This window comes from Ursus americanus, chromosome 1 (assembly GCF_024610735.1).
Source record: "Ursus americanus isolate L20-20 chromosome 1, mUrsAme1.1.p, whole genome shotgun sequence".
Taxonomy (NCBI): Eukaryota; Metazoa; Chordata; class Mammalia; order Carnivora; family Ursidae; genus Ursus; species Ursus americanus.
This window is the reverse complement of record NC_142127.1, coordinates 74683208-74706974: the sequence shown is the minus strand read 5'-3', so window position 1 is coordinate 74706974 and position 23767 is coordinate 74683208. Positions and strand designations below refer to the sequence as shown.

At 42.9% G+C, this 23767-nt stretch overlaps 1 protein-coding gene across 2 annotated transcripts in view; it reads right to left on the bottom strand.

Moving 5' to 3' along the window:
• CASP10 (caspase 10) overlaps positions 1–23767 on the bottom strand; it is a 33091-nt gene that overhangs the window by 8761 nt on the left and 563 nt on the right. For both annotated transcript variants that reach the window (XM_045806484.2, XM_045806483.2), the window contains exons 2-7: positions 22433–22789; positions 21058–21151; positions 15148–15283; positions 11052–11161; positions 3475–3583; positions 1022–1514 (exon numbers count right to left, since the gene is read on the bottom strand). In XM_045806484.2, coding sequence (XP_045662440.1) covers positions 1022–1514; positions 3475–3583; positions 11052–11161; positions 15148–15283; positions 21058–21151; positions 22433–22782 — 1292 coding nt within the window. In that variant the 5' untranslated portion in view covers positions 22783–22789. The remainder of the gene's footprint in view (positions 1–1021; positions 1515–3474; positions 3584–11051; positions 11162–15147; positions 15284–21057; positions 21152–22432; positions 22790–23767) is intronic.

Here is a 23767-nt window from a genome sequence, read left to right as displayed (position 1 = left end):
AAGAGCATGATGACAATTCCTAGAAATGGGGATTCAGGAGTAGGAGGCTGCTGGAGAGGGTTGAGCAGATGAATTCAGAATTAGGCATACTGAACATGAGCTCCAAGGGCAACACAAGGGTAGGATGTCTGGCATGCTGCAAGAAATATACAGAACTGACCTGAAGAAGGAGATTCACTCAGTCATTCATGGGTCCAGCAAATATTTATCAAGCTCAACAACACAGAAGGTATTGGTCAAGTATGAGGCTATAAAGCTGAATGAAACAACTGTGCTCTCCAAAACTTCAGAGATTAATGGACCAGAGATGGCAATTTGGGAGACATTTTCACGGAGACCAGTAGCTTCCAGGGATAGCTAAGGCTGCCGAGAGCTACAGAGAGCCGAGAACGGGGTCCAGGGCTAAACCATGGTGAAGGCCCATTTCCAGAGCAGCAGATAAGGAGCATGCGGCAGATCCAGGAGGAAAGTCGTGAGAGCAGCGGCAGATCAAAGGTGTTATAATGCCGAAGGCAACACACAGGCACTCAGTAAGTATGAGACACTGACAAACGAACAAATAAAAGGCCCTCCTACCTTCACTCATCCTGTTCCCTCTGCCCTGCATGCCTTTCGTCCCAGTTATTTACCCAACATCTATCTGTCATCTCTAGAAGCTCTTCCTGATCCTTCAAATCTGGGTGAGGTACTAGTTCTAGGTGTCCCCATAACACCTATGCTTTACAATGTGTGTTGACCACAGGGGCTGCTCTTCCCCCATCTATTTTTTCTATCCCTCTAGACTGTGAGCAAGCAGGGACTGTGGTTTTTTTTAAATTCTGTTTCTTCCTTTCCAGTTATATGCTGGTACTCAATAGAGTTTGTTGGATGGACAGGTGTTTGGATGGACGGACAATGGATGAATGGACCGATGGATGGACTGATGGATGGGTGCATGGGTGGGTGTGTGAATACATAGACAAACAGGTATATAGACAGATGGATAAAGAGGTAGGTGGAAGGAACAACTCAAAACTCTCACCTTGGGACCAAGCTCTTCAGATGATTACACAGAGATTGAATATACCAGCTGCCTTTCTCCACGTGCCGAAAGGACACATAGCCAGGGACAGTGGCCAGGCCAAGAAGGAAATCTGCCTCATCAGGAATACTGTCCTGAAGGGAGGGGGATACACGCTCAGGGTTTACAGCATCTGCTTCAATGAACACAGGAGGCTGTATCTCTTCACCTTGACAGGCCTGGATAAAAAAGAGTTTGGGTTTGTGAGCCAGTCCAGGGCACTGCTGGGCTGTGAAGTGAGACGTGATCTCCTGAATGGGAACAAGGGTCCCATCTGAAGAGTAGACAGCTCCAAACTTCCCATGGGTCAGAACACAGAACACGAAGCAGTCTCCATCAGCATGGCCTGGATGACACTTATATTCCTGCAGAACCTCGTCCAGATGTCCTTTGGTCACATTATCATATACATGCACACTGAACCCAAGCCACTCAAACACATGCCTCAAGTGCTCTGTAAAAAAAAAGGAGAGAAAGGGGAAATGATAAAATGAAATGAAATTGAGTGGAATGAAATAAGATGAAGGGATGAAACAATGTGAACAGTTATAAAACTTGCACAGCAAAGAGCCTGAAGCTTGGAGTTTTTTACTTTCACAACAATAAAATTTTACAATTTACTACCTGCCTTCTTATAGTACCCACAGTGCTATCTCGATGGTCCTGAGAGCCAGCAGAGGCCCAACTTTCATCCTACTTCACAGAAAAGGAAGCCAAGGCCCCGGGACTCTCCCACAGTCCCCAACTGGTTAGTGGTGGAGCCAGAGCTCAAACACAGGTTTTGTCTAGCTGACACACCATGCTTTCCCCCAAACCACAGAGTCCTAAATGCTCAGGGACTCTTGTCGCTCTTTCGACAGGCTGGTGACACCCCTGCTATGGTCTAAATGTGTGTATCCCGTGAAAAGATACTCAACATCACTCATCATCAGTGAAATACAAATCAAAACCACAATGAGATACTATTTCACATCTGTCAGAATGGCTATAATTAACAACACAAGAAACAAGAGGTGTTGGCGAGGATGCGGAGAACGGGGAACCCTCTTACACTGTTGGTAGGAATGCAAACTGGTACAGCCACTCTGGAAAACAGTATGGAGGTTCCTCAAAATGCTAAAAATAGAGCTACCCTACGATCCAGTAATTGCACTACTAGGTATTTACCCAAAGGATACAAAAATACAGATTCAAAGGGATACATGCACCCCAATGTTTACAGCAGCATTATCAACAATAGCCAAACTACAGAGAGAACCTAAATGTCCACCGACTGATGAATGGATAATGAAGATGTGGTGTGTGTGTGTGCATAAATACATATATTTATGGATTATTACTCAACCATCAAAAAGAATGAAATCTTGCCATTTGCAATGACATGGCTGAAGCTAGAGAGTTATAATGCTAAGTGAAATAAGTCAGTCAGAGAAAGACAAATAACATATGATTTCACTCATATGTGGAATTTAAGAAAGAAAACAGATGAACATATGGGAAGGGGAAAAGAAAAAAAGGAGAGAGGGAAACAAGCCAAAAGAGACTCAACACTAGAGAACAAACTGAGGGTTGATGGAAGGAGGTGGCCGGGGATGGGCTAGATGGGAGATGGGCGTAAAGGAGGACACTTGTTATGATGAGCAGTGGGTGTTTTTTTGTTTTGTTTTGTTTTTTTAAAGATTTTATTTATTTGAGAGAGAAAGAGCATGAGAGGGGAGAGTGTCAGAGGGAGAAGCAGACTCCCTGCTGAGCTGGGAGCCTGATGCGGGACTCCCATCCTGGGACTCCAGGATCATGACCTGAAACGAAGGCAGTCGCTTAACTAACTGAACCATCCAGGCGCCCTGAGCACTGGGGGTTGTATGTAAGTGATGAACCACTAAATTCTACTCCAGAAACCAATATTGCACTGTATGTTAACTACCTAAAATTTAAATTAAAAAAGGTTTGTGTCTCCCCAAAATTCATGTGTTGAAATCCTAGGCCCCAAAGTTAGGGTATGAGGAAGGGGGGGCCTTTGGGAGGAGATGAGGTCGTGAGGGTAGAGCCCACAGGGAGACCCCAGAAAGCTCTCTCACCCCTTCTGCCAAGTGAGGTTGCAGCACAAAGACTGCCATCTAGGAAGTGGGCTCTCACCAGGCATCAAAATGTCAGAGCCTTGATCCTGGACTTCCCAGCCTCCAGAACTGTTAAAATAAATGTTTGTTGTTTATAAGCCATCTCATTTAGGGTATTTCGGTAGAGCAGTCCAGGTGGACTAAGACACCAGGGACATACAAGAGGCCAGAAACATTTATGATATCATCCTGACATTTAAATGGAAAATTAAAGTTACAGAAAGAAAACATGAAAATAAAAAAGTGATTTTTAAGATCCCCCACTTGCATTTGATATACTGCTCCCGATTTTCTTACCAGCATCTGTATCAGTCCCTCGTCTATCGGACAGCGAGGTGAACTTGTGGTTATTGACAACAACACAGTGGCCTCTGTGTTTCCGATCCATCCTGTACACACCTGCCTCCTTGAAAGAAGAAGAGGTAGAACCGCTTACTAGGGAATCCTCATTTTAAGGGTTTAATGCTTCTAACCAACCACTCCGTTTATCAGGACCAAAGGCTGCGAGCTCTCCAGATTCTGGTCCTGGCCTGGAATTAATCCCTTAGGTCTAAGGTGGAACGCCAGGTACGGATTAAAATTCCGACTTCACTTGGTTTGACTGCAGACTGTCAGCAGCGTCAAATAACAGAATATGTGCTTTAACTTTGGCAAATCAAGAGCTTATGCAAAAGTATCTTCCTTTTTGGATCAGCAAAGTGAAGAAAGCATAAGTAAGGATCTAATGAAACAACAAGTCTAGCAAATGCTTATCACTTGTCAGATGGTAAGATCCTAGACTGATCTGACTCCTCTGAAAACAGAGAAGTCTCTCTGGTAGAGATCACAGTGAGAAGTTTAAAATACACATAATTATTTTTGAAGGCTATTTTTAACAGCATGTGATGACAAATAAGCTGAGTTGGCTTCGGTGGGGCCTCTGTGTGGCTAACATGATCTCCCAAAAACATTGGTATGTCTTTGATCCAAGCAGAAAAGAAGTGGCTTCGGTCGACAGAAAAGAAAATTCTACCCGGAAATAATCTGAAGGCTCTGTATGGCTGTGAGGACGACAGCACCGCCTCCACGGCCAAAGGCCAACACAGTTCTGAGTGTCTCAGAAAAAGGTGGGAAGGTCAGAGATAATCACAGAGAGAGGAAGAACAATGACAGAAACAGCTCCGAGCCCTCACAGTCATGAAGGGATGGACCCTGCGGGAGAAGACCTGAAGAACCCTCTACACCTCTGTGCTGGTTTCGGAAGGTAGAGTGCCAGTAGATGCTCACAGCATCTCCGTGGAGACCAGCGTTGCTCTGCCGCCTGCAAGGAGAAGTTCTCAGACTCTTCAAATATCCGTCCCCAAACATTTAGCTGTCCTGACAGAGGATGGGGTGGGAGTCAAGATCCCATGAATCTGCTCAAGTGTTTTTGGCAGAAAGCCTGGGTGGGCTTTGGCAGCATTTATCTGTTACTGGATATAGAGAGGGTATGCGAACACCAAGAAGCAGAAAGAGGGGAGACAGGGGAAGCCCAGAGACCCAGTGTGGGCAGGGCGAAAATCAGCCCACAGCCCAGGGATTGATGTAGTCATGTCTTGGGCACTGGCTAAAGATTGCATTGCTCGGAAGTGTTCTTGCAAACTCCCTGGTTCTTCTAAATAAGAATCCACCGCAGAGATGAAGCCAATGATGGGTTGTCATGTGACAGTACAGGAAAACGAAACTTGAAGCTTTTCTTTTCTCACACCCTACAAGTTTTCAGTAGAATCCAGTGATCTCTGAGGCCTGAGTTAATTATTAACTATAGTTAAGGGCCAGTCCTGGGTACGCAGCTCAGGCTGAGTGCATCCAGTTTCCCCAGACCATAGAGCATACCTAGAGGACGCCAAACCGCAGGTGCACAGAGCACCTGTAAATTCCTCCTCACCTTAGGAGAAGGTAATGCTCCAGAGAAGTCATGTCCGAACTTCCAAAGCACAGAATTGCAAAACCTAAAGAAACTCTTACTTTTCAGAGAGGTGAAGCCATTGCCTGAGCTCCTGGAGCTACACAGTGGTAGAGGTAGGTCTTTGAGCGGGAGCCTTGGAGTCAGACTGCTGGGTTCAGATCCCAGCCTCACTCCTTTCTAGTCATGTGACCCTTCAGGAAAGTACTAGACCTCTTGAGTCTCCACTTCCTCACCATTAAGCAGTAATAACCATGGTACCTATCTCCAAGTGATTGAAGGATTCAATGAGATAAGCCCTAGAAAGTTCTTAGAACAGGGCCTGGCCCGTGACAAGCTCAGTAATGGTAACTCTCATCAAGATTGTGTCATGCAATCTCCCACTTAGGCAGAAAGAAGAGATTCCTAGAAAAGTGAAGTGTTTGGACTCCGAAGTTTAAATTTCCAGAAAAAGAAAAAATAAATAAAATAAGGAATGGCCTCTGATAAACTTTACATATCACAGAGAGACTACACCAAAGCCCTGTTCATAAGCCATTCAGCCCTGTAGCAGATTCTGGAATATTTTCCAAAACGTCATGGTTTTTGGGCAAGGATTCAGGTCACCGAACATACCAGCGACCTCTCTCCCTCTGGACTCTCTCCCTCTGAAAAGTACAAGCAGCATATGGAGCCCCACCTCACCAGATGTTTCCACAGAATCAGCATTCTGCTCAGTCATGCTGGCCTGTGGGTTTCAGCCGAACCAGGGTTTCCCATCCCTCCTTCCAGAGGGTGAGCTCATTCTGAAGGGTGGGGGGGAAAGCAATTGCCTGCATTCCTCAGATGCTATTGCATAAGGGTTTCAGAGTAGAAACCACCCATCCCTCTCCATCCTCCCACAGAAAAGCCTGGTATAATCCATGCCTGAACTGAGATCAGAAATGAATTCTCCACTTATTTGTTAACCTTCACCTAAGTCACCTCAAATTGCTTGGTATATATCAGATATTCCTATTCCTGCCATACCGATCCAAGTTATGTAAAGTGTGTTGGAAACATCTACCATTTCTTCTTTGAAGGCTGATCTTGCCAGGAACCCTTCCGTTGAGGAAACAGGAAATGAATGAAACACAGGAAATCCACAGCTAGGATGGGGGCCGGAGGCTGGACTTGATGCAGAGAAGGACAGATACCTTATCCCCAGCCACAGAAAAGGTCAGCGACGAGTGACAACAAGAGAACTGACTCTCTGCTTTCAAAGGAGGAGGTTCACAAAGACACAGTGACAAAAATAGGATGTATGGCACACACACAAGGATATTTATTCACTGCATTATACGGAATAACTAAAGACTGGAAATAACCCGAATGTCCAGCAACAGAAAGTGCAGGAAAGAACTGCGGCCCATGTGCACAGTGGAGCAGGACGCAGAAGACGCTGTACACGTCCCCATGAGATACTGTTTCATGAGGGAAGGAAAGTGAAGAAGAGTATTTTAATGGGCTCCCTCTTTTATAATGAAGGGGAGATATGGTTGGGTGGGGTTTTTTGCCAAAAGTAACAATAGGATAAATAAAAAATAAACTAAAAAAAAGATGACAATGTATGGGGGAGGGGAAGGGGCAGGAATGTAATGCGGCCTCCGAGTATACTCTCTTGACAGTTTTGACTTCAGTCCTACATAAATGTTCTAGATCATTAAATACAAAACTGAAACAGCACCTGCGCTCTCATCGTTTGAGAGAGGTGACCAGCACGGCGCCCCCAAGTCTCTAGGGACGCCTCCCTGCTGGAGCCCTCTGAGCTTCTGGCTACAAGAGGGGGACTTAGCTTCAAGCCAGACCAAAGCTGCACCGCCTCGCTCCCAGGCTGCACAACACCAGAATTCCCCGACTCTGAGGGAACAAAAACGCAAAAGAATTTCGGTTTCACTCTCCAAAGCACTTCCGGCCATTCTTCCCCCAAGCCACCTTTTCCTTCCTGCAAAATGCTAGCGTTTCTCTCGGCCACATCCAAGGGCCAAGCAGGCTGTTTACTGGGTTGGTCCACTTGGTTCTGCAAGCAGCTGAGCGAACTTCCTGGGACTAAAGGCAACACAGATGCCTCCCCAGGTCCTGCCCCAGGTTTTCTTGATTTGTCTCCTTCCTTGTGCTGATAAAACCAGCCTGAACAGGGACAAGAGATAAGCTTTAAGGTCCACCTGGCTCTTTCTCTGAAAATGCTGCATCATCTGTAGACACCCCCAAATCTCTGTGTCAGAGAGGAAGGAATGAATGACCTGTGGCCACAGTGTACTGTTTACAACAATAAGGGCCCAATAAAGCTTTAACAGGAAGCCATTGTTAAGTCTTCTCAATAGAGAGACGTGGCTCTCCTTAAGAAAATCCTAATGCCACACTCAAAAATACTGATTTGGTTTTTAATGTTAAATTCATTAATTAGTGATTTGGTTTTTAATGTTAAATTCATTAATTAGGGGATACTACTTGTTTCTTCTCATTTAATGCAATGGTTGGCAGTGCTCTTTTACATAAGAAAACCTGCCAGGTGCAGACGAAACTTGGTATGATTTCCCAAGTTTCATTTTATCCAGGGGCAGGATTGCCTAGATAACTTTTAAGACACCTTTCAACCCCGAGAGTCTAGGAGAAGGTATGTAATGTGAGGTGCTCCCATGCTCCCAGCACCGCGACAGCTACCCCCCTTTATCAGGCCATGGCCAGAGTGGAGTCCAAGGTCAGCAAAACAGCTACACTTCGGAACCATGGTTGAGCCACACCCCTTACAAACTACTGAATTTCTAAGGCAAAGAGCAAAGTCCTCTGTGTGTGTGCGCGTGTGTGTGTGTGTGTGTGTGTGTGTGTGTGTATTTTCTACACGCACCTAAGTATCCGAGCATACATAAAACTAGCTGAAAAAGTGGGTGGGGAGGATTATATTTAATGGGCAAAAAAAAATTCTGGGGAGAAAGAGGGCTCTTGCATACAGCACCATGCTGACCGCTGACTCATAAACTTGGAGAAAACAGTGGAGTTTGAAAATCATTGCTTTTTCAACCAACAAGGTAAATACTGAATCACACTAGAATCATCAATGGATACTCAATCTAGGGGAAATTCTTAATGCAGAGTGGGATATTTGTATGGTCTTAAAATGTCTCCCCACCAGTTGCCTATTAGTTGCAAGGGAAAAATAGTAACTATGCAAAACAAACTGTATAGTGAAGAAATCAGACAACATCTTGACCAAATAATCAAAATTAGCATCACAAATGGGGAGCATATGGACACCACTGCTTCCAGATGGGACACCCTGAGAAGGGTACATCATTTAGGTAATATTCTGGTGAGAATGTATAGCTTGAAACGACTCATAGGCAAACCACACACCAAAAATGTGGAAAATTCTATTTTTTTTTTATAAAAGATGGTAGTGGGGATGACTGTATTCTTCAAAAACGTCAATGTCATAAAGAAAAGTTGTAGAAATGTTTAAGATTAAGGGAAACTAAAGAGACATGATAATACCATAATGATCCCAGATGAATTACGCACTGGAGGAGAAAAAAGCTATAAAGGATATGACTGGATCAACAGACAAAACTGAAATGTAGCACTTGACCGTGGTGAAAGTATTGTATGGGGGCGCCTGGGTGGCACAGCGGTTAAGCGTCTGCCTTCAGCTCAGGGCGTGATCCCGGCGTTCTGGGATCGAGCCCCACGTCAGGCTCCTCTGCTATGAGCCTGCTTCTTCCTCTCCCACTCCCCCTGCTTGTGTTCCCTCTCTCGCTGGCTGTCTCTATCTCTGTCAAATAAATAAATAAAATCTTAAAAAAAAAAAAAGAAAGTATTGTATGAAGTAAACTTTCCTGGCATTGGGATAACAGTACTACAGTTCTGTAAGAAAAATTTCCTTATTCTTAGGAAATACACAGTAAAGTATTCAGCAGTAAGAAGCAATGATGTGTGCAAGCTACTCTCAAAAATGTGAGAAAAAAAGTATGTGCTGGGGTGCCTGGGTGGCACAGCGGTTAAGCGTCTGCCTTCGGCTCAGGGCGTGATCCTGGCGTATGGGATCGAGCCCCACATCAGGCTCTTCCGCTATGAGCCTGCTTCTTTCTCTCCCACTCCCCCTGCTTGTGTTCCCTCTCTCGCTGGCTGTCTCTATCTCTGTCGAATAAATAAATAAAATCTTAAAAAAAAAAAGTATGTGCTTACATAAATAGATAACAGAGAAAGCACGCAAAGGTTAATACACACGGGGTAAAAGTCAACAATAGGTAGGTGAATCTGGTCAAAGAGTAAACTGTGTTGTTATTATTATTTGCATTCTTTCAACTTTTCCTTAAGATTGAAATTATTTCCAAATTTAAAGATTAAAAATGGTAAGTGTAAAAATATGAAATCATGAAAGTAGTAAAGAAGCTATCAGAGAATTTTTTTAAGAATAAAAAATAAAACTTCCACGGACCACCCAATTAAAAAATTGGCAAAGGACTTGAACAGACATTTCTCCAAGAAAGATAATACAAACGGCCAACAACGAGCATATGTAAAGATGCTCAACATCACTAATCATTAAGGAAACGCAAATCAAAACTACCTCGAGATACCATCTCACACACATTAGGATGGCTGCCATTGAAACAAGAAAATAGCAAGTGTTGGCAAGGATGTGGATGAATTCTTATGCGTTACTGGCAGAAATGCAAATGATGCAGCTGCTGTGAAAAACAGTACGGAGGTTCCTCAAAAAATGAAGTAGAGAATTACCATACGATCCAGCAATTCCGCTTCTGGGTACGTGCACACAGGAGTTGAAAGCGCAATCTCAAAGAAATATCTGTACACCCATGTTCATAGCAGTATTACTCACAAGAGCCAAAAGGTGAAAGCAACCCACACGTCCACTGAAGGACGAACGGATAAACAAAATGTGGCCTATACACACAGCGAAATATTAGCCTTAAAAAGGAAGAAAATTCTGACATGGATGGACCTTGAGGACATTATATTAAGTGAAATACGCCAATCACAAAAAGACAAATACTGCATGAATCCACTTATATGAGGTAAATAGAGTAGACCAATTTATAGAGATATAAAGTACAATGGTGTTCGCTAGGGGCGCGTGGGACAGGGGAATGGGGAGTTATTGTTTAATAGACACAGCGGTTCAGTTTTGCAAGACAGAAAGAGTTCTGGATATTGGTCATGCAACAATATAAATGTACTTAACAGTACAGAACTGTACATTTAAAAATAATTAAGATGGTAAATTTTGTTGTCTTTTACCACAATTAAAAGCACCAAAAAATTTCAAGGCCGAGATAACTTCATTGATGCTGACTGATGTTAGCAAAATAAAACTGCCCAAATCTGCTGGGAAGAAACTAAGTCCCGGGGAAGAACGTCATGTGTGGCTCCCAAGGATCATGATCATGCTGTTAAGAAACCGACTGCAAATCTCCCAGTGTTTCCGCTGTGCTCACCCTTCTAGTGCTGGGCACTCCTGTCCTTTGGAAAGGACAGGCTACATAATTTGTGGGGCTCCATGCAAGATAAAATGTGAGGCCCCTTGTTCAAACAATATTAAGAATTTTTAAACAGTGACCACTGAGCGTTAAAAAAGCAGGGGCCGTCTGGGACTACACAGGCTATATGTTCGGGAAGCTGGCCTTGATCAAATCGTATAGATAAGAACAGAAGCATTTCACAACAACCCAGTGGTGTACTGGGGTCAACGCAAACCAGCTAGTGAAAGCCATTCGTCAGATTTTCAGAAATTCTGTCATGGAACTGATGTCGTGTTGGTAGCATGAAATCAGCCACGGTGGGAACGTTTACACCAAACACTACACATCAGGGTCTCTCTCTCTCTCTCTCTCTCTTTCTTTTTGGGGTGGGGTGTTGAGGGTGGAGAGAAGAGCTGGTGGTTAAACATTTACCCACACACCAATGAACCTACCGGTAAGGCTTCTAACAGCTGTTCAATATGTGAATGGGAAAATGGTCCTTCCTCTCTTTGATGCAAAGACTCCAGTTCCTGGTCTGTGGGACGTGTCACTACCTGGGAGGCTGCAAATAGAATCACAGTAAGACAAAAATCATCATCTGACTAGTAGCAATCCAAGATAACCAAGCATCGAAGGAAATTATTTTATAGGCACATGAAGATTTGTAGTGCCATTTGCTTAAAGAGGCCTACACATACACCTAGGGGAAAAAAAGTGTGAACTTATACATTGTTTTTATCATTATATTCTCATTCCTTTTATTATATTTTATTTCTTATTATATTTACGTTTTTATTATTTTTATAATTTTATTATCCCTTAAAATTACTATATGCTTTACTAAATACTATTTCAGAACTTATGGTATTTAATGCATCAGATATTGGCCAAGTAGAGATTACAAAAGTGTTACCTCAAAAAATAAAGCCAGAACTCAGACGATAGCAAAAAAGATAAAGAAAGAAGAAAAGAAGGAAGGAAGGAAGGAAAAGAAAAAACCATTCAAGAAAAAAAATTCAAAAGTGGTGATTAAATAAATGTTATGTACACAAAATGTATTTCAATGGAACCATTAATAAGAATGACCTATGTCTGTATTATGTACATGGGGAAATGTGAGGTCTCGTAGGTGGGACTAAACTAAGTTTATCGAATATGATTAGCGTGATTTTAATTAAATATATATTTATCTGGCTTTCTACACACACATACATACACGCACACACACACACACAAATTGTCTTTCTATGTATACTCCAAACAGCAAACAATGATTATCTCTGGGGAATGGGCTGGCAGTAGATAAACTCTGTATTATCATTATTTGAATTTTTATTTAATTTTATTATAATTATGCATTATTTTTAATAAGAAATTTAAAATACTAAAGCAAACGCCAAGGCTCAAGAAAGCAAGAAGTTAACCTGGTGGTCCTTAAATAGGGCTTGTGTCCTCATCAGATACAATGGGCTTTGTCTTTGGATCACGTTCACTTGCGGAAAAGTCACCTACCATCTTCTCAGTCCTTTAGTCCTTCATCCTAAATGGAAGAATTAAGCCCAAGCTCTTAGGACTATACTAAGTCAATACTGAAATACTAACTGATATCTATGATACAGCACTAAATATGTATTTGGTCTCTGACCTCTTCTTCCTGGCACAGAGCTCCTAAAACTCTTGGAATCTCTGAAATGCTCAGTGTCCCTTGCTATTAAGATGCTACTGAGACGGCTGGTGATTGGGGCTCCTGGGTAGCCTCTGGAGGGGGACGGGCGGGGTACCAGAGGAATAAACCCGCAGTCAGAGGGTTGGAACTTTCTCCACCCTGCACTCAGACCTCTGGGAAGGGGAAAAGGGCTAGAGGTTGAATTAATCATAATGGCCAATGATTTAATCAATGAAGCCTCCGTAAAAATCGCTAACTGAAGGGGCTTGGAGAGCTTCCAGATTGGTGAACATGTGGAGATGCTGGGAGGGTAAGCCGCCTGGAGGGGACCTGGAAGCTTTATGCTCCTTCCCACATACCTTGCCCTATGCATTTCTTACATTTGGCTGTTGCCGAGTCAAATCTTTTTATAATAAACAAGTAAGTTAGTAAGTAAACTGTTTTTCTGAGTTCTGTGAGCTGTTGCAGCAAATTACAGAACCTGAGAAGGGGGTCATGGGAACCCTCAGTTTGTAGCTAAATCGGACAGAAGTCATGGGTATTCTGGGGACCTACTAACTTGTGACGGGTGTCTGAAGTGGGGGGCAGTCTTAGGGCACTGAGCCCTTAACCTAATTTAGTTAAGGTCTGTACTATCTCGGGTCAGTGTCAGAATTGGATTAAATCATAGGACACCCAGCTGGTATCTACACACACTTAGAGAATTGCTTGGTATGGACGAATCCTACCCATCCATGTCAGAAGTGTTCCAGAAGTGCTGGTGTGATAGTAGCAGAGGAAAACAAGTTTGGTTGGTTGTTTTCTTTTGACACCCAAAAGACATCACACAGCAGGTAGGTTGTAGAAAAGAAAAATCAAAATTAGAATTCTTCTTCTGATATAAAGCTCAGGTCTCAGGACTCACTGAAGCATTTACTGCATAAACACTACAGAGTGCCTTCTCCAGAGTTCAAGTATACAAAATCATCTGACCACCGCTCTGTTTATTTTGTGGGGGGTACTAACTACAGGAAAATGGCAACGTAATCAGAAAAAAAATCTCTGCATTCAGCGTTCAGTGAGGATTCTAAATGTACTTTTATGTACTTCTTTTTTTTTTAAGATTTTATTTATTTGTCAGAGAGAGAGAGTGAGTGAGAGAGCACAAGCGGGGGGAGGGGCAGAGAGAGAGCAGAGTAGGGAGCCTGATGCTGGGCTTGATCCCAGGACCCTGGGATCATGACTTGCGCTGAAGGCAGGTGCTTAACCAACTGAGCCACCCAGGCGCCCCCTAAATGTACTTTTGACATCAACTCCCTGCTTTTTATTTCTCACTTGATAACTTTGGTTAGAAGAATCATTTTTATTCTTCATAACTTTTACTTAAGTTATGCATTTATTCATTGCTTTAGTTATTTTTTGAGATTTTATCAATTTAACAACAGGATATTTTGTTTCTCAACTCATTTTGTATTTATAGAATTCTTTTTTTTAAGACTGTATTTTTTTATTTATTTGACACAGATAGAGAATGCACAAGCAGGGGGAGTGGGAGAGAGAGAAGCAGGCTCCATGCTAAGCAGAGAGCCCTATTTATAGCATTCTTAGAGAGAAGTTTCCTTTTAACTGGTTTCGTTTTTAACCAAAGATATTTGCACACCAGATTGACTCACTGACTTAAAATATGGGTGTGGTATAAAAGCTTCATGAATATACTCATGCATTTTTTTTTTAAGACTTTATTTATTTGACAGAGAGAGGGAGCACAAGCAGGGGGAGCAGCGGAGGGAGAGGGAGAAGCAGGCTTCCCGCTGAGCAGGAAGCCTGATGCAGGGCTCGATCCCAGCACCCTGGGATCATGATCTGAGCTAAAGGCAGACACTTAACTGACTGAGCCATCCAGGCGCCCCTATACTCATGCATTTTTATTTTAGCTCTTGTTTAACAGTGGAGAAATGGGACCTGGAAAAACATAAATACTTAGCATATTGATACACGGTAAGGTAACCAGGTTTGATTTCCACCTTCTGCTATTACCTTTAGCAATACTACCTTTACAAGACAGGATTTAAAAAAAAAAACAAGGAAATAAAATTCTTCTTCTCTGGTAGTAATTTCTGAGAATATGAAAGTTTTCATGACTTTCTGACAAACATATCCATAGCAACATGTTTTATTCTATGCCAGACATGCATTTTATAGGAATTACTTCATTCGATCCTCAAAACACCCATGAGGTAGGTACTGTTATTATCCCCACTTTACAGATGGGGAAAGTGGAAGGTTAAGAAAAGAACCGCTGTCCCATTAATAAGTGGAGTCCTGGCAATCTGACTCCATAGACCTTATTTTTAATGCCTATGCTACCCTGCCTCCTTTTTTTTTGTTATTTCATTCAAAACAATTTTCTATACTCTCAGCCCCACGTAAGAATGAGGAAAAGACATTTAACTAAAACTCCTTTTCTTCCCTAGAATATAAACTCCAAGATAGCAGGAGCTTTGCTTATATACACTGCTGTGTCTCCAACTTCTAAACCTGTGCCTCGTTCAGAGTATGCATTCAATAAGTATGTCTTGAATGAACAGCTGAGGAGAAAGTTCTGGCTTTCCTAAAAGAATATTATCAGAGTGATGAGTATAGGACCAATTAGTTTCAGAATTCCCATGGTCTTGGGCGCCTGGGTGGCTCAGTCGGTTACGCATCTGCCTTTGGCTCAGGTCGTGATCTCAGGGTCCTGGGAACGTGCCCCACATTGGGCTCTCTGCTCAGCGGCGAATCTGCTTCTCCCTCTCCCTCTGTGATCTCTCTTGCTTTCACTCCCAAATAAATAAATAAATCTTAAAAAAAAAAAAAAAGAATTCCCATGGTCTTGTGCAAGCAAGCAAGCGTAAGCTAGTTACCTTTCTCTCTTTTATAGTTTTCTATCTTTCTCATAAGGTTAGGTACAACTCTTCTGCAGAGATCCTCCAGTAACCTCAGATTATCTTCATCTATTAGACCTTGTTTCTCCAGATATGCCAGGAAACTTAGAGAGGTCTGCAAGAGAATCAATGGAGTCACATGTACTTGCCTTCTGATGATCCATTCATTCTTTAAACATTACCCGCATGGCCTCTAGAGACCAGGTTTTGCCATGATGAATAAGGAACGGTGTTTGTCCCTGCGGAGGGTCAGCAGTGTGGGGGAAGAGGCGTTACCGAGTAAATTATCTATATGAACAGCAAATACCAAACATACATAACTCACTACATCCCTACAGGCAGTGCTTGCTGAACCTCAAGAACAAGCCAATAAGGCCAGATACTATATAACCCCCGTTTTATTTTATTTTTTTAATTCAAATCCAATTAATTAACATATAATATATTATTTGTTTCTGGGTATAACCCCCATTTTAAAGATGAGATAACTGGGGTTCAACAACTTGTCCAAAGTCACAGAGCCAATAAGCGGCAGAGCTGGTATTTGAACCCTGGCAGTCTGATGTCAGAGTCTCTCTTGTTAGCCATTGAGCTACACTGCCTCTCACTCACAGCTATAAATGATATATTAGATTGGGGGGGCGACAAAACAGAGGCACCAAAGAAACGAGGGGCAAATATTTAGTATTTTAAAAGAAAACAAATTTCTTAAATGCTGCTGGGAAAAATGGCAAGTTGGCTAGTATTATTTTAATATTGAATTACATATGGGGCGGAAAGCACCATAATCTTTTCAGTGAACAGGGCTTCTCAGCGTATGGAGCCGGTTATGAAAAAATCTATACGCATGAACTTACAGGAGAGCCTACAGGAACAGTGATTCATCGGAAGTGAACTCTGAACACTAGCTCACTGCGTACTTGAGCGCCAGCTGGGTGGGAACTGGGAAGAGGTCTCCAGACATACTGGACGGTTGAATGGTTGAAAAGGGACAGTATGTTCAGGAACTCTGAGAAGGAGGCTTGAGTACAAACCCTGAATAAGAACTAGGTCAGTGCTGGACCAGCGGGCTGGTGTGGGACCGTGCAGGAGCACACACATACAGTATGCGAGGAGTCTGGCATGTGCCCCATGCATCAGGGAATGCCAGTAGTAGCTTTTAAGAAGAACAGTAACATGAACACATTTGTTTTTGAGTAGAAGTCTTGAAATAGGTTGGGGGAGGAAGGGGATTAGAGAGAAAATATTGGCAGCAAGATTAAATACTCTGGCAAAGACATGATCAAGACCTGGTCTAAAGCCAGTGGTGGAAACAGAGGAGGCGCCGGATTTGAGAAACATTTCTGAAACAGAATTGGTGAGTTGTGGAGATCAGTTGGAGGTGGATGAAGAAATGAAGAATCGAAGATGATTTTCGGTGGTGACACCACTCATTTATTCATCATTCATCTACATCACAAAGCAGGCTTCACACAAGCTGCACATGGAAGGGGATTCTTGAAGGATGACTAGGTCTTCATTGCCAACACGGAAAAAAACATTCCTTTGCCAAGGCAAAGTAGACCACATGTGGAAGTGATGTGAAACTAGAAACCTGGTTATGAGGAGGTTCATGTTGGCTTCAGCAAGAAGTTTCATTGGAATGAAGGAAGCTGAAGTCATATTGAAAGGCACTGAAATGTGACCCAGAGTTGAGTTAGTGGAGAAAGAGTGTATACAAACTATCCTTTCAAGAAGTTTGGCAGTAGGGGGAAGGAGGAGACAAAGCAATAACATGAGGATGAGGAAGGGTTACTGAGCGCGCGCGTGCAGTGTTTCCAAATAAGGCACTCAAGATGGCAACAACCAAGGGAAAGTCCAGAGTTACAAAATCTTACTTGATTTCTGTTCTCATTCGATCAAAGAGAGATTATAAACTTTTTTCAAAGATTTTTAGTTTTTTAAGTAATCTCTACACCCAATGTGGGGCTTGAACTCACAACCACAAGATCAAGAGTAACATGCTCTACCAAATGAGCCAGCCAGGCACCCCTGAGAGATTATAATTTTTTAAGAAGTTCCAGAGACTTGGGGCGCCTGAGTGGCTCAGTCGTTAAGTGTTTGTCTTTGGATAAGGTCTGGGATCAAGCCCCACATCAGGCTCCCTGCTCAGCGGGAAGCCTGCTTCTTCCTCTCCCACTCCCCCTGCTGGTGTTCCCTCTCTCGTTGGCTGTCTCTCTCTCTGTCAAATTAACAAATAAAATCTTTAAAAAAACAAAGAAATTCCAGAGACAGGGAGGACAGCCGAAAAGGCAAAGAAGAGTATGTATGCCCACCTGCAGCCCTAGCACAGCAATAGCTTAGCCAGGGAATAAAGCAGAAGAGAGAAGGGGGTGCAGAAAGATTCATCCAGAGTTATCAGCTGGGCAAAAGGGTCAGAGGGAATCCACCACACAAAATTCTGTGGTAGGTCACATGCAAATGATCTCTCACTGAACCTTGAAACAGAAACCCCATTTTGACAGCAACCTACCAGGAGGGAAAAAAAGGGACTAAGACATGATTCTAGAAGCAATGATGGAAATTCTTCATACTTTGAAGCAAGTTTGTGAGCTGTCTGGTAAATGACACTTTCTACATACACGCGCGCACGCACACACACACACACACACACACACACAATCGAAACGGAGTCCGTACTTTAAGAACACCCTCCCAGTAAATACTAGCAGGAAGTATCTGAAAGCTCCTGTTCTGCTTCTTTGCTAAGCGAGTAGATTTGGGTGTGGTTTCCTTTACATCCAACATTCATTTGATTACTACCCTGAGAACGGATTTCCGGACTGTTTTTGGGTCTCTCAGAATGTGTGAAGGCAGCTCTACTGCTATGAACTTGTACAAAAGTTATCAAAACGGAATCCTAGAACACTCTACAAAGGTCATTTTTCTAACTCGAGAGAGATCGTGTGAATTTAGGACCTTTCCTTTTTGAGTGAGGGAAGTTCAGGCCCTCCCCACCTGGCTGCTGAACCATTTATTTCTGTGACAAAATCTTTCGCAATCGCAACAGCAGATAACGCAGCCTAATTAAGCCCTGGTACGGAAACTCATCTGGGTCGCTCAGAGATTGTCCTTCCCCCACTTCAAGAACATCCAAAAGAGATCAACCTGGATCACCTAGGGTATAGAACTCAGCCACAATTCTCACATGAAGAAATAGATCTCCTTTGGAATAAAGCTGAGATCATTTGGAACCCAAACAGTGTACTTTTCCTGCATCTGACCAGGTATTCCCACAGTTCTGTGCCACAGGGAAATACAGCGATTGCTCCTTTTACTATTGTACTGAATGAGAAAGGAATAAAATCATTTGGCTACTTGAGCACGGGCCTTCCATGACTTAAAAGCTCATTCAGCAGGGGGCAAAACGTTTGTTATGCTTCTGGGCACAAACCACAGATGCCTGCAAGCTAAGGTCCAAGACCCTTGGAGGAAGTACAGGAAGAAATACACTCCCCAGGTTTTCCTAGGAGAAAATCACGGTTTCGTGTGGAGCATACCGGGGACTCCTGCCCATCTCCTCATCTGCCACCCCGTCGTGGGGAGTAGAACTCCTGTTCTCACCTACAGGGACAGCTATAACCACAGAGACTGGTTTCATTGTATTTATAGACCCAGAGACTGGAAAAATTGTCAGAGGCTACTCTAAGCTGGAAGAGAATATTATCAGAATAACCTGGAGAGCTTTTCATACTACAGGAAATCTCTTCCAATGCAGAGACATTTGGCCTCTGAACCGAGCTGCCAGGGTGCAGGAAAAACGGGAGACAGAGGCGCGTGCTGAACTGTACCGAGCACACAATCAGCAAAACTCAGACTTCGGGAAGTCTACCCGCCAACTGTCCCGTGCTTCTTCAACACATAAAGGTTAAGAAAAAGAAAGGGAGGGTTTGGAGGGAGAGGAGTTTAACCTGTAGATTGAAAAACACTCAAAAGAAAAAAAACTGACCAAGACTAAACTTGACATCTAGGGTAAATGCACAGGGAAATGATAAAACCATAAAGAAACGTCAGAACACGGTTACTATAAAAGCCAGGACAGCGGTTCTTCGGGGTGGGAAGGGCTGTGATTAGAATGCGGGAAATGGAGGGGCTTCCAGAGTGTCTGGCAAAATTCAAATTCTTGACCTGGGTGATGGTTTCAAAAGGATGAGCCTTATAATAATTCATTAATCTGTACATTTGTTTTATGTCATTTTTCTACACTTGTGTTTTGTTGGGCTTTTTTTTAAGAATAAAAAGATAAAAAGAGAAGAAAAAAGGTGTAAAAAACAAAAACAGAAATCTATCAGAACTTCCAGGGGCTATCTACGGGAGAAAATTAGCAGATTCTGACGAGCGGCAGTGTGTATAAGAAGGTTAGCCGTGTACCTTTGCCTATCCCATCAAGGTGGTTTAGTTCAGCTGCTAATCTCTCCAGTGATTCATTGCAAAAGCATATAAACGGAAAGGGTTCAGGACATTTTCTCAGAAAGAGAAAAGGAAGACTATATCATCCCATTCATGTACGCTTTCATTCAAAGCACGATTCTGTAACAGATTCTAAACGTTCTGGGCCTATAATGATGAGTGAGACTCAGTCCCCAACCCCACAGAACCCACAACCAACGTCTGGAAAAAAAGGAGCCTCAAGAGATGACTAATCAAAAGACACAGAGGCTAAAACCCCTGAGGGCTCTAAAAGGGGAAAAAAGATCTCAAAGATTGTGAGCAATGTAAACAAAATGAACCTACTCAGGTCTACAGGTCGGACACCAGGAAACATATTTAATGAATTACTTACATAGTCCTCATTTAACCTACCCCATGTAAAACAGCTTCCCAATCCTCAGTGACTTTTCTAAAGACCAAATTTATTTGTCAATAATATCAGCTGATCTCAGGAGAATGTGATAATGGGAGGGGTACGCGTGCCATGTGGAGCGCGGGTGATACTCGCATTCCTAAATTGCATGGGGGGGGCGGGGAGGTTCATGGCTGTTCACTTAGTACTACATTTTGTAACTTCCATACACGTTACTTGTTTTTTTGGGTGTCACCAGATGTTACATAACTTAAAATCTAATAAAAATAGCCGCTGAATAGCACAATTATAAAGTAATGTTAAAGGGTAAAATTTGAAAAGTGGCCCTTCCCAAGCTAACTAACCTCCTTGTTACAAGTTGATATTACAATCAAAAGAAAAACATATGACGTTTTAAGGCCTGGAAGAGAGATCGGCTGCTACTTTCCTACCCTTAAATATGACCCATACAGCAATAATATTAATAGACAGCAATTATGTTATTATTAAAAATACTACTGTTAGTTCAAAACACCTGGACAGCCCTCTACAAAGCGCATCCTCAAACGTATGTCTCATTTGATTTTCACAAAAACCCTACATAGGAGATAATGCAAAGTTCCTCAAAAGGACACTTAATATAGATGATCAATGACTCATTCCCACTCTGCCATGATTTCCTGCCTTCTCATTTCCACACGTTTCTCTACGGTAAAACATGGTAGGTGCCAACAGCAGTTAACCATTTACTACCTGATTACTAGGTGCCAAATTTTACCCACATTATGTTGTCTAATTCTCCCAACAGTCCTGGAAGGAGTGTGATTGTCCAAAATAGGATGTATGAGAAAACGGAGACTCAGAAAGCTTCAATCCCTCACCTCACATCGAGGTGTTAGAACCAGGACTAGAATTCAGGCCCATACAGCACCAAAGTCCATGTTCCCAAGCACTGTATGACGTCATCTCCAGCAAGTACAAACCCTTTCTGAAAACCCCATCCAGCATATTCTCAACACTAATTATAGCAGTGCTCACGAATACCCCACCCTATACGACCCACTTACCATCTGGATTTTGGGAATTGAGTCCCTCAGAAGGAAGATCATGTCCTTTAAGTTCTCTGAGCCGATGCCTTCTGACAGTTCATAGAGCAGGTTTCTAAGACATACATCCAAGAGAGACAAATAAAACCTCACACTTGCAGAGGACAGCACAGTAAATCAAGTGCTTTTTTATAAATATTTTCTCTCATGTGAATGATCACAACCTATGAATAGACAATTTTGAATCCCACTGTAAAGATTCAAAACAAAACCCTGAGCCTTAAGTGGCCTATTACATTAATATAACACAATAAGGGGGTGCTGGGGTAGGGGCAGTTGGTTAAGTCTCAGACTCTTGATCTCAGCTCAGGTCATGATCTCAGTGTTGTGAGATCAAGCCCTGCATTGGGCTCCACACTGAGCGTGGAGTCTGCTTAAGATTCTCTGTCTCCCCCTCCCTCTGCCCTCCCCCCCACCGTCCCCCGGCGCCCACTTGAGCACACACTCTCTCTCAAAAAATAAGATTAAAAATAAAATAAAATTTAGAAAGATAACACAATAAGCAGTAGAGGTATGCTGAAGGATCAACTATACTGTGTTATATATTTGCAAGTTGCTAAAGAGTGGGTTTTAAAAGTTCTCATCACTCACATACACACAAAATTTGTAACTATATGTGGTGACGAACGTCAAATTTACTATGGCGATCATTTCACAATAGATACATACATCAAATCATGATGTTGTACACCCAAAACTATTATAATGTTAGAGGTCAATTATATCTCAATTACAAATAAAAAATCTTAAGTAAATAAAATCATGTTACCTAAGGTCTGACCCATGATAGACCTGTGCCCGTACGTCACACCATGGATAATATGTCTGTATTTTACCTCTCTGGGTTTCACCCAAAAATGTATGAAAATTTAAAACTGGACAAGGTATAAATGGTGTCCTTCCCTACCCCAGAGACACATCTCCTTTGTCATTCTGCTTATGTGGCCGCAAAAATGCATACATTCCCTCTTCTCATGAGTCCCCACAGTGACTCACAGGAAGAAGGGTTGTCTGGGAATGTGGAGGGTAAAAAAGCGAAGGCCCTGCTCTGCTGAAGCGGGCTTCCTGGGGCAGTGAGAAGCCAACCAAGGGAAGCCACTGCCAGGCCCAGAGCCGGGCTTTGAAAAGCCTCGCTGACCTTCCCAGCTCTCATCTCATGAGTACCGGACGCGCGGCGAGATCTGGTTTAGAAGCACTGTGCCATCCAAGGACGTAGATAAAAAGATCTTAATCCCAGCCTCTTTTCAAAGCCCCGTGGCCCGAACGAACACTAACTAGATGGAAAGCACCCCCCACCCCACCCCCGGCCCCATCTTGATCACAGACCCCTCCTCACCTGAACAGAGAGACCCTCCTTCGGGTAGGCAGCAAACTCTCCACTTGCTCTTTGCTTTGGCTGAGGTACCGCAGCAGCGATTTCTGCTTGATTATGTAGAGGAGTTCTGCTAGGAAGAAAGGGTCTTCCTCACTCAGCAGCTCCTGGGCCAACAGATGATCAAAAATGTCTGAGGCTGAGCTGGACTCCTCCAGGTTCTTGTGGGAGATGCAGTCTCGGCAGAGAAACTTTAAGCCCTCCACATCTTGGTTCCCCAGCTTTGAATCAATAGTCAGAAGCTTCCCGCGGAAGCTCGATTGACCATTATTATCATCTGAAGGGAAACTCGAACTTTGACCTTGAGATGTCATGGCCAGCCTGAAAGAGACAGAGGTGGGGCAGCACATGAGAGAGGAAGCATACATGGAACCCCAACTTATCGGGCCTTCTCCGTTCCAGGCAGGAGACTTTCCCAAAAGGGCTGAAAAATAAAAATTCCTGTGAGCTTACTTCAAAAACCAATCGCCAGAAAAATGAGCCCAACACTTGTGTGGCGACCCTCTTGGAGGCCTGGAGGGAGCTTTTTTGGAATCCAATTTACTTTCATTTCTCCCAAATCAAAATGTCCCTGGTGAGAGCTAGTCAAAAGGGATGCTGACGAAGCACAATCTCTCCCCATTAGAACTCTTCATTCATTCCCACCAAAGGGTAGAAATAGTGCTTAGATTTATGCCTTTCATTTTAGAAATAAAGCGGTCTGGGGGTTTATATTTCACAAGTGTCCACTAATCCAAGAACAACCATAATGGACAGGTCCATATCGCACAAAAAGAGAAGCCATAATCCTAGACCCCAAAAGAAAGGGTGGTTTTGGACAAGAGTTGCCCAAATCAATGAAGGAAGTCACAAATTACCTAAATTAGTATTTCCACCAGATCAGTTCATAAAGTTCATATGGTATTTTCTACACTAAATTCCATTCTAATCAGAGGAGCAATGAACTGATAAAATTTTTCAGTGTAATATTATTTATTCTGTAAAGCCTCAAGGTATATATTCTCTTTGCAAGACTTGGCTATTTAGAAACAAGAAACCACTTTACAAAGGAAGGAGAACGTAACAAAAAACATCACTAACAAAGAGTGGTTAGATCTAGGTGGTAGAAATACAAATACTATAAATTCTCTTCTCGGCTCCTGACCGAGTTTCTTGGATTTTACGCAATGAACACACATTACTTTTTTTGTTAGAAAAAGAAAATAAGGGGCGCCTGGGTGGCTCAGTAGGTACAGCCTGTGACGCTTGATCTCAGGGTTTTGAGTTCAAGCCCCACATTAGGTGTGGCCGCTTACTTAA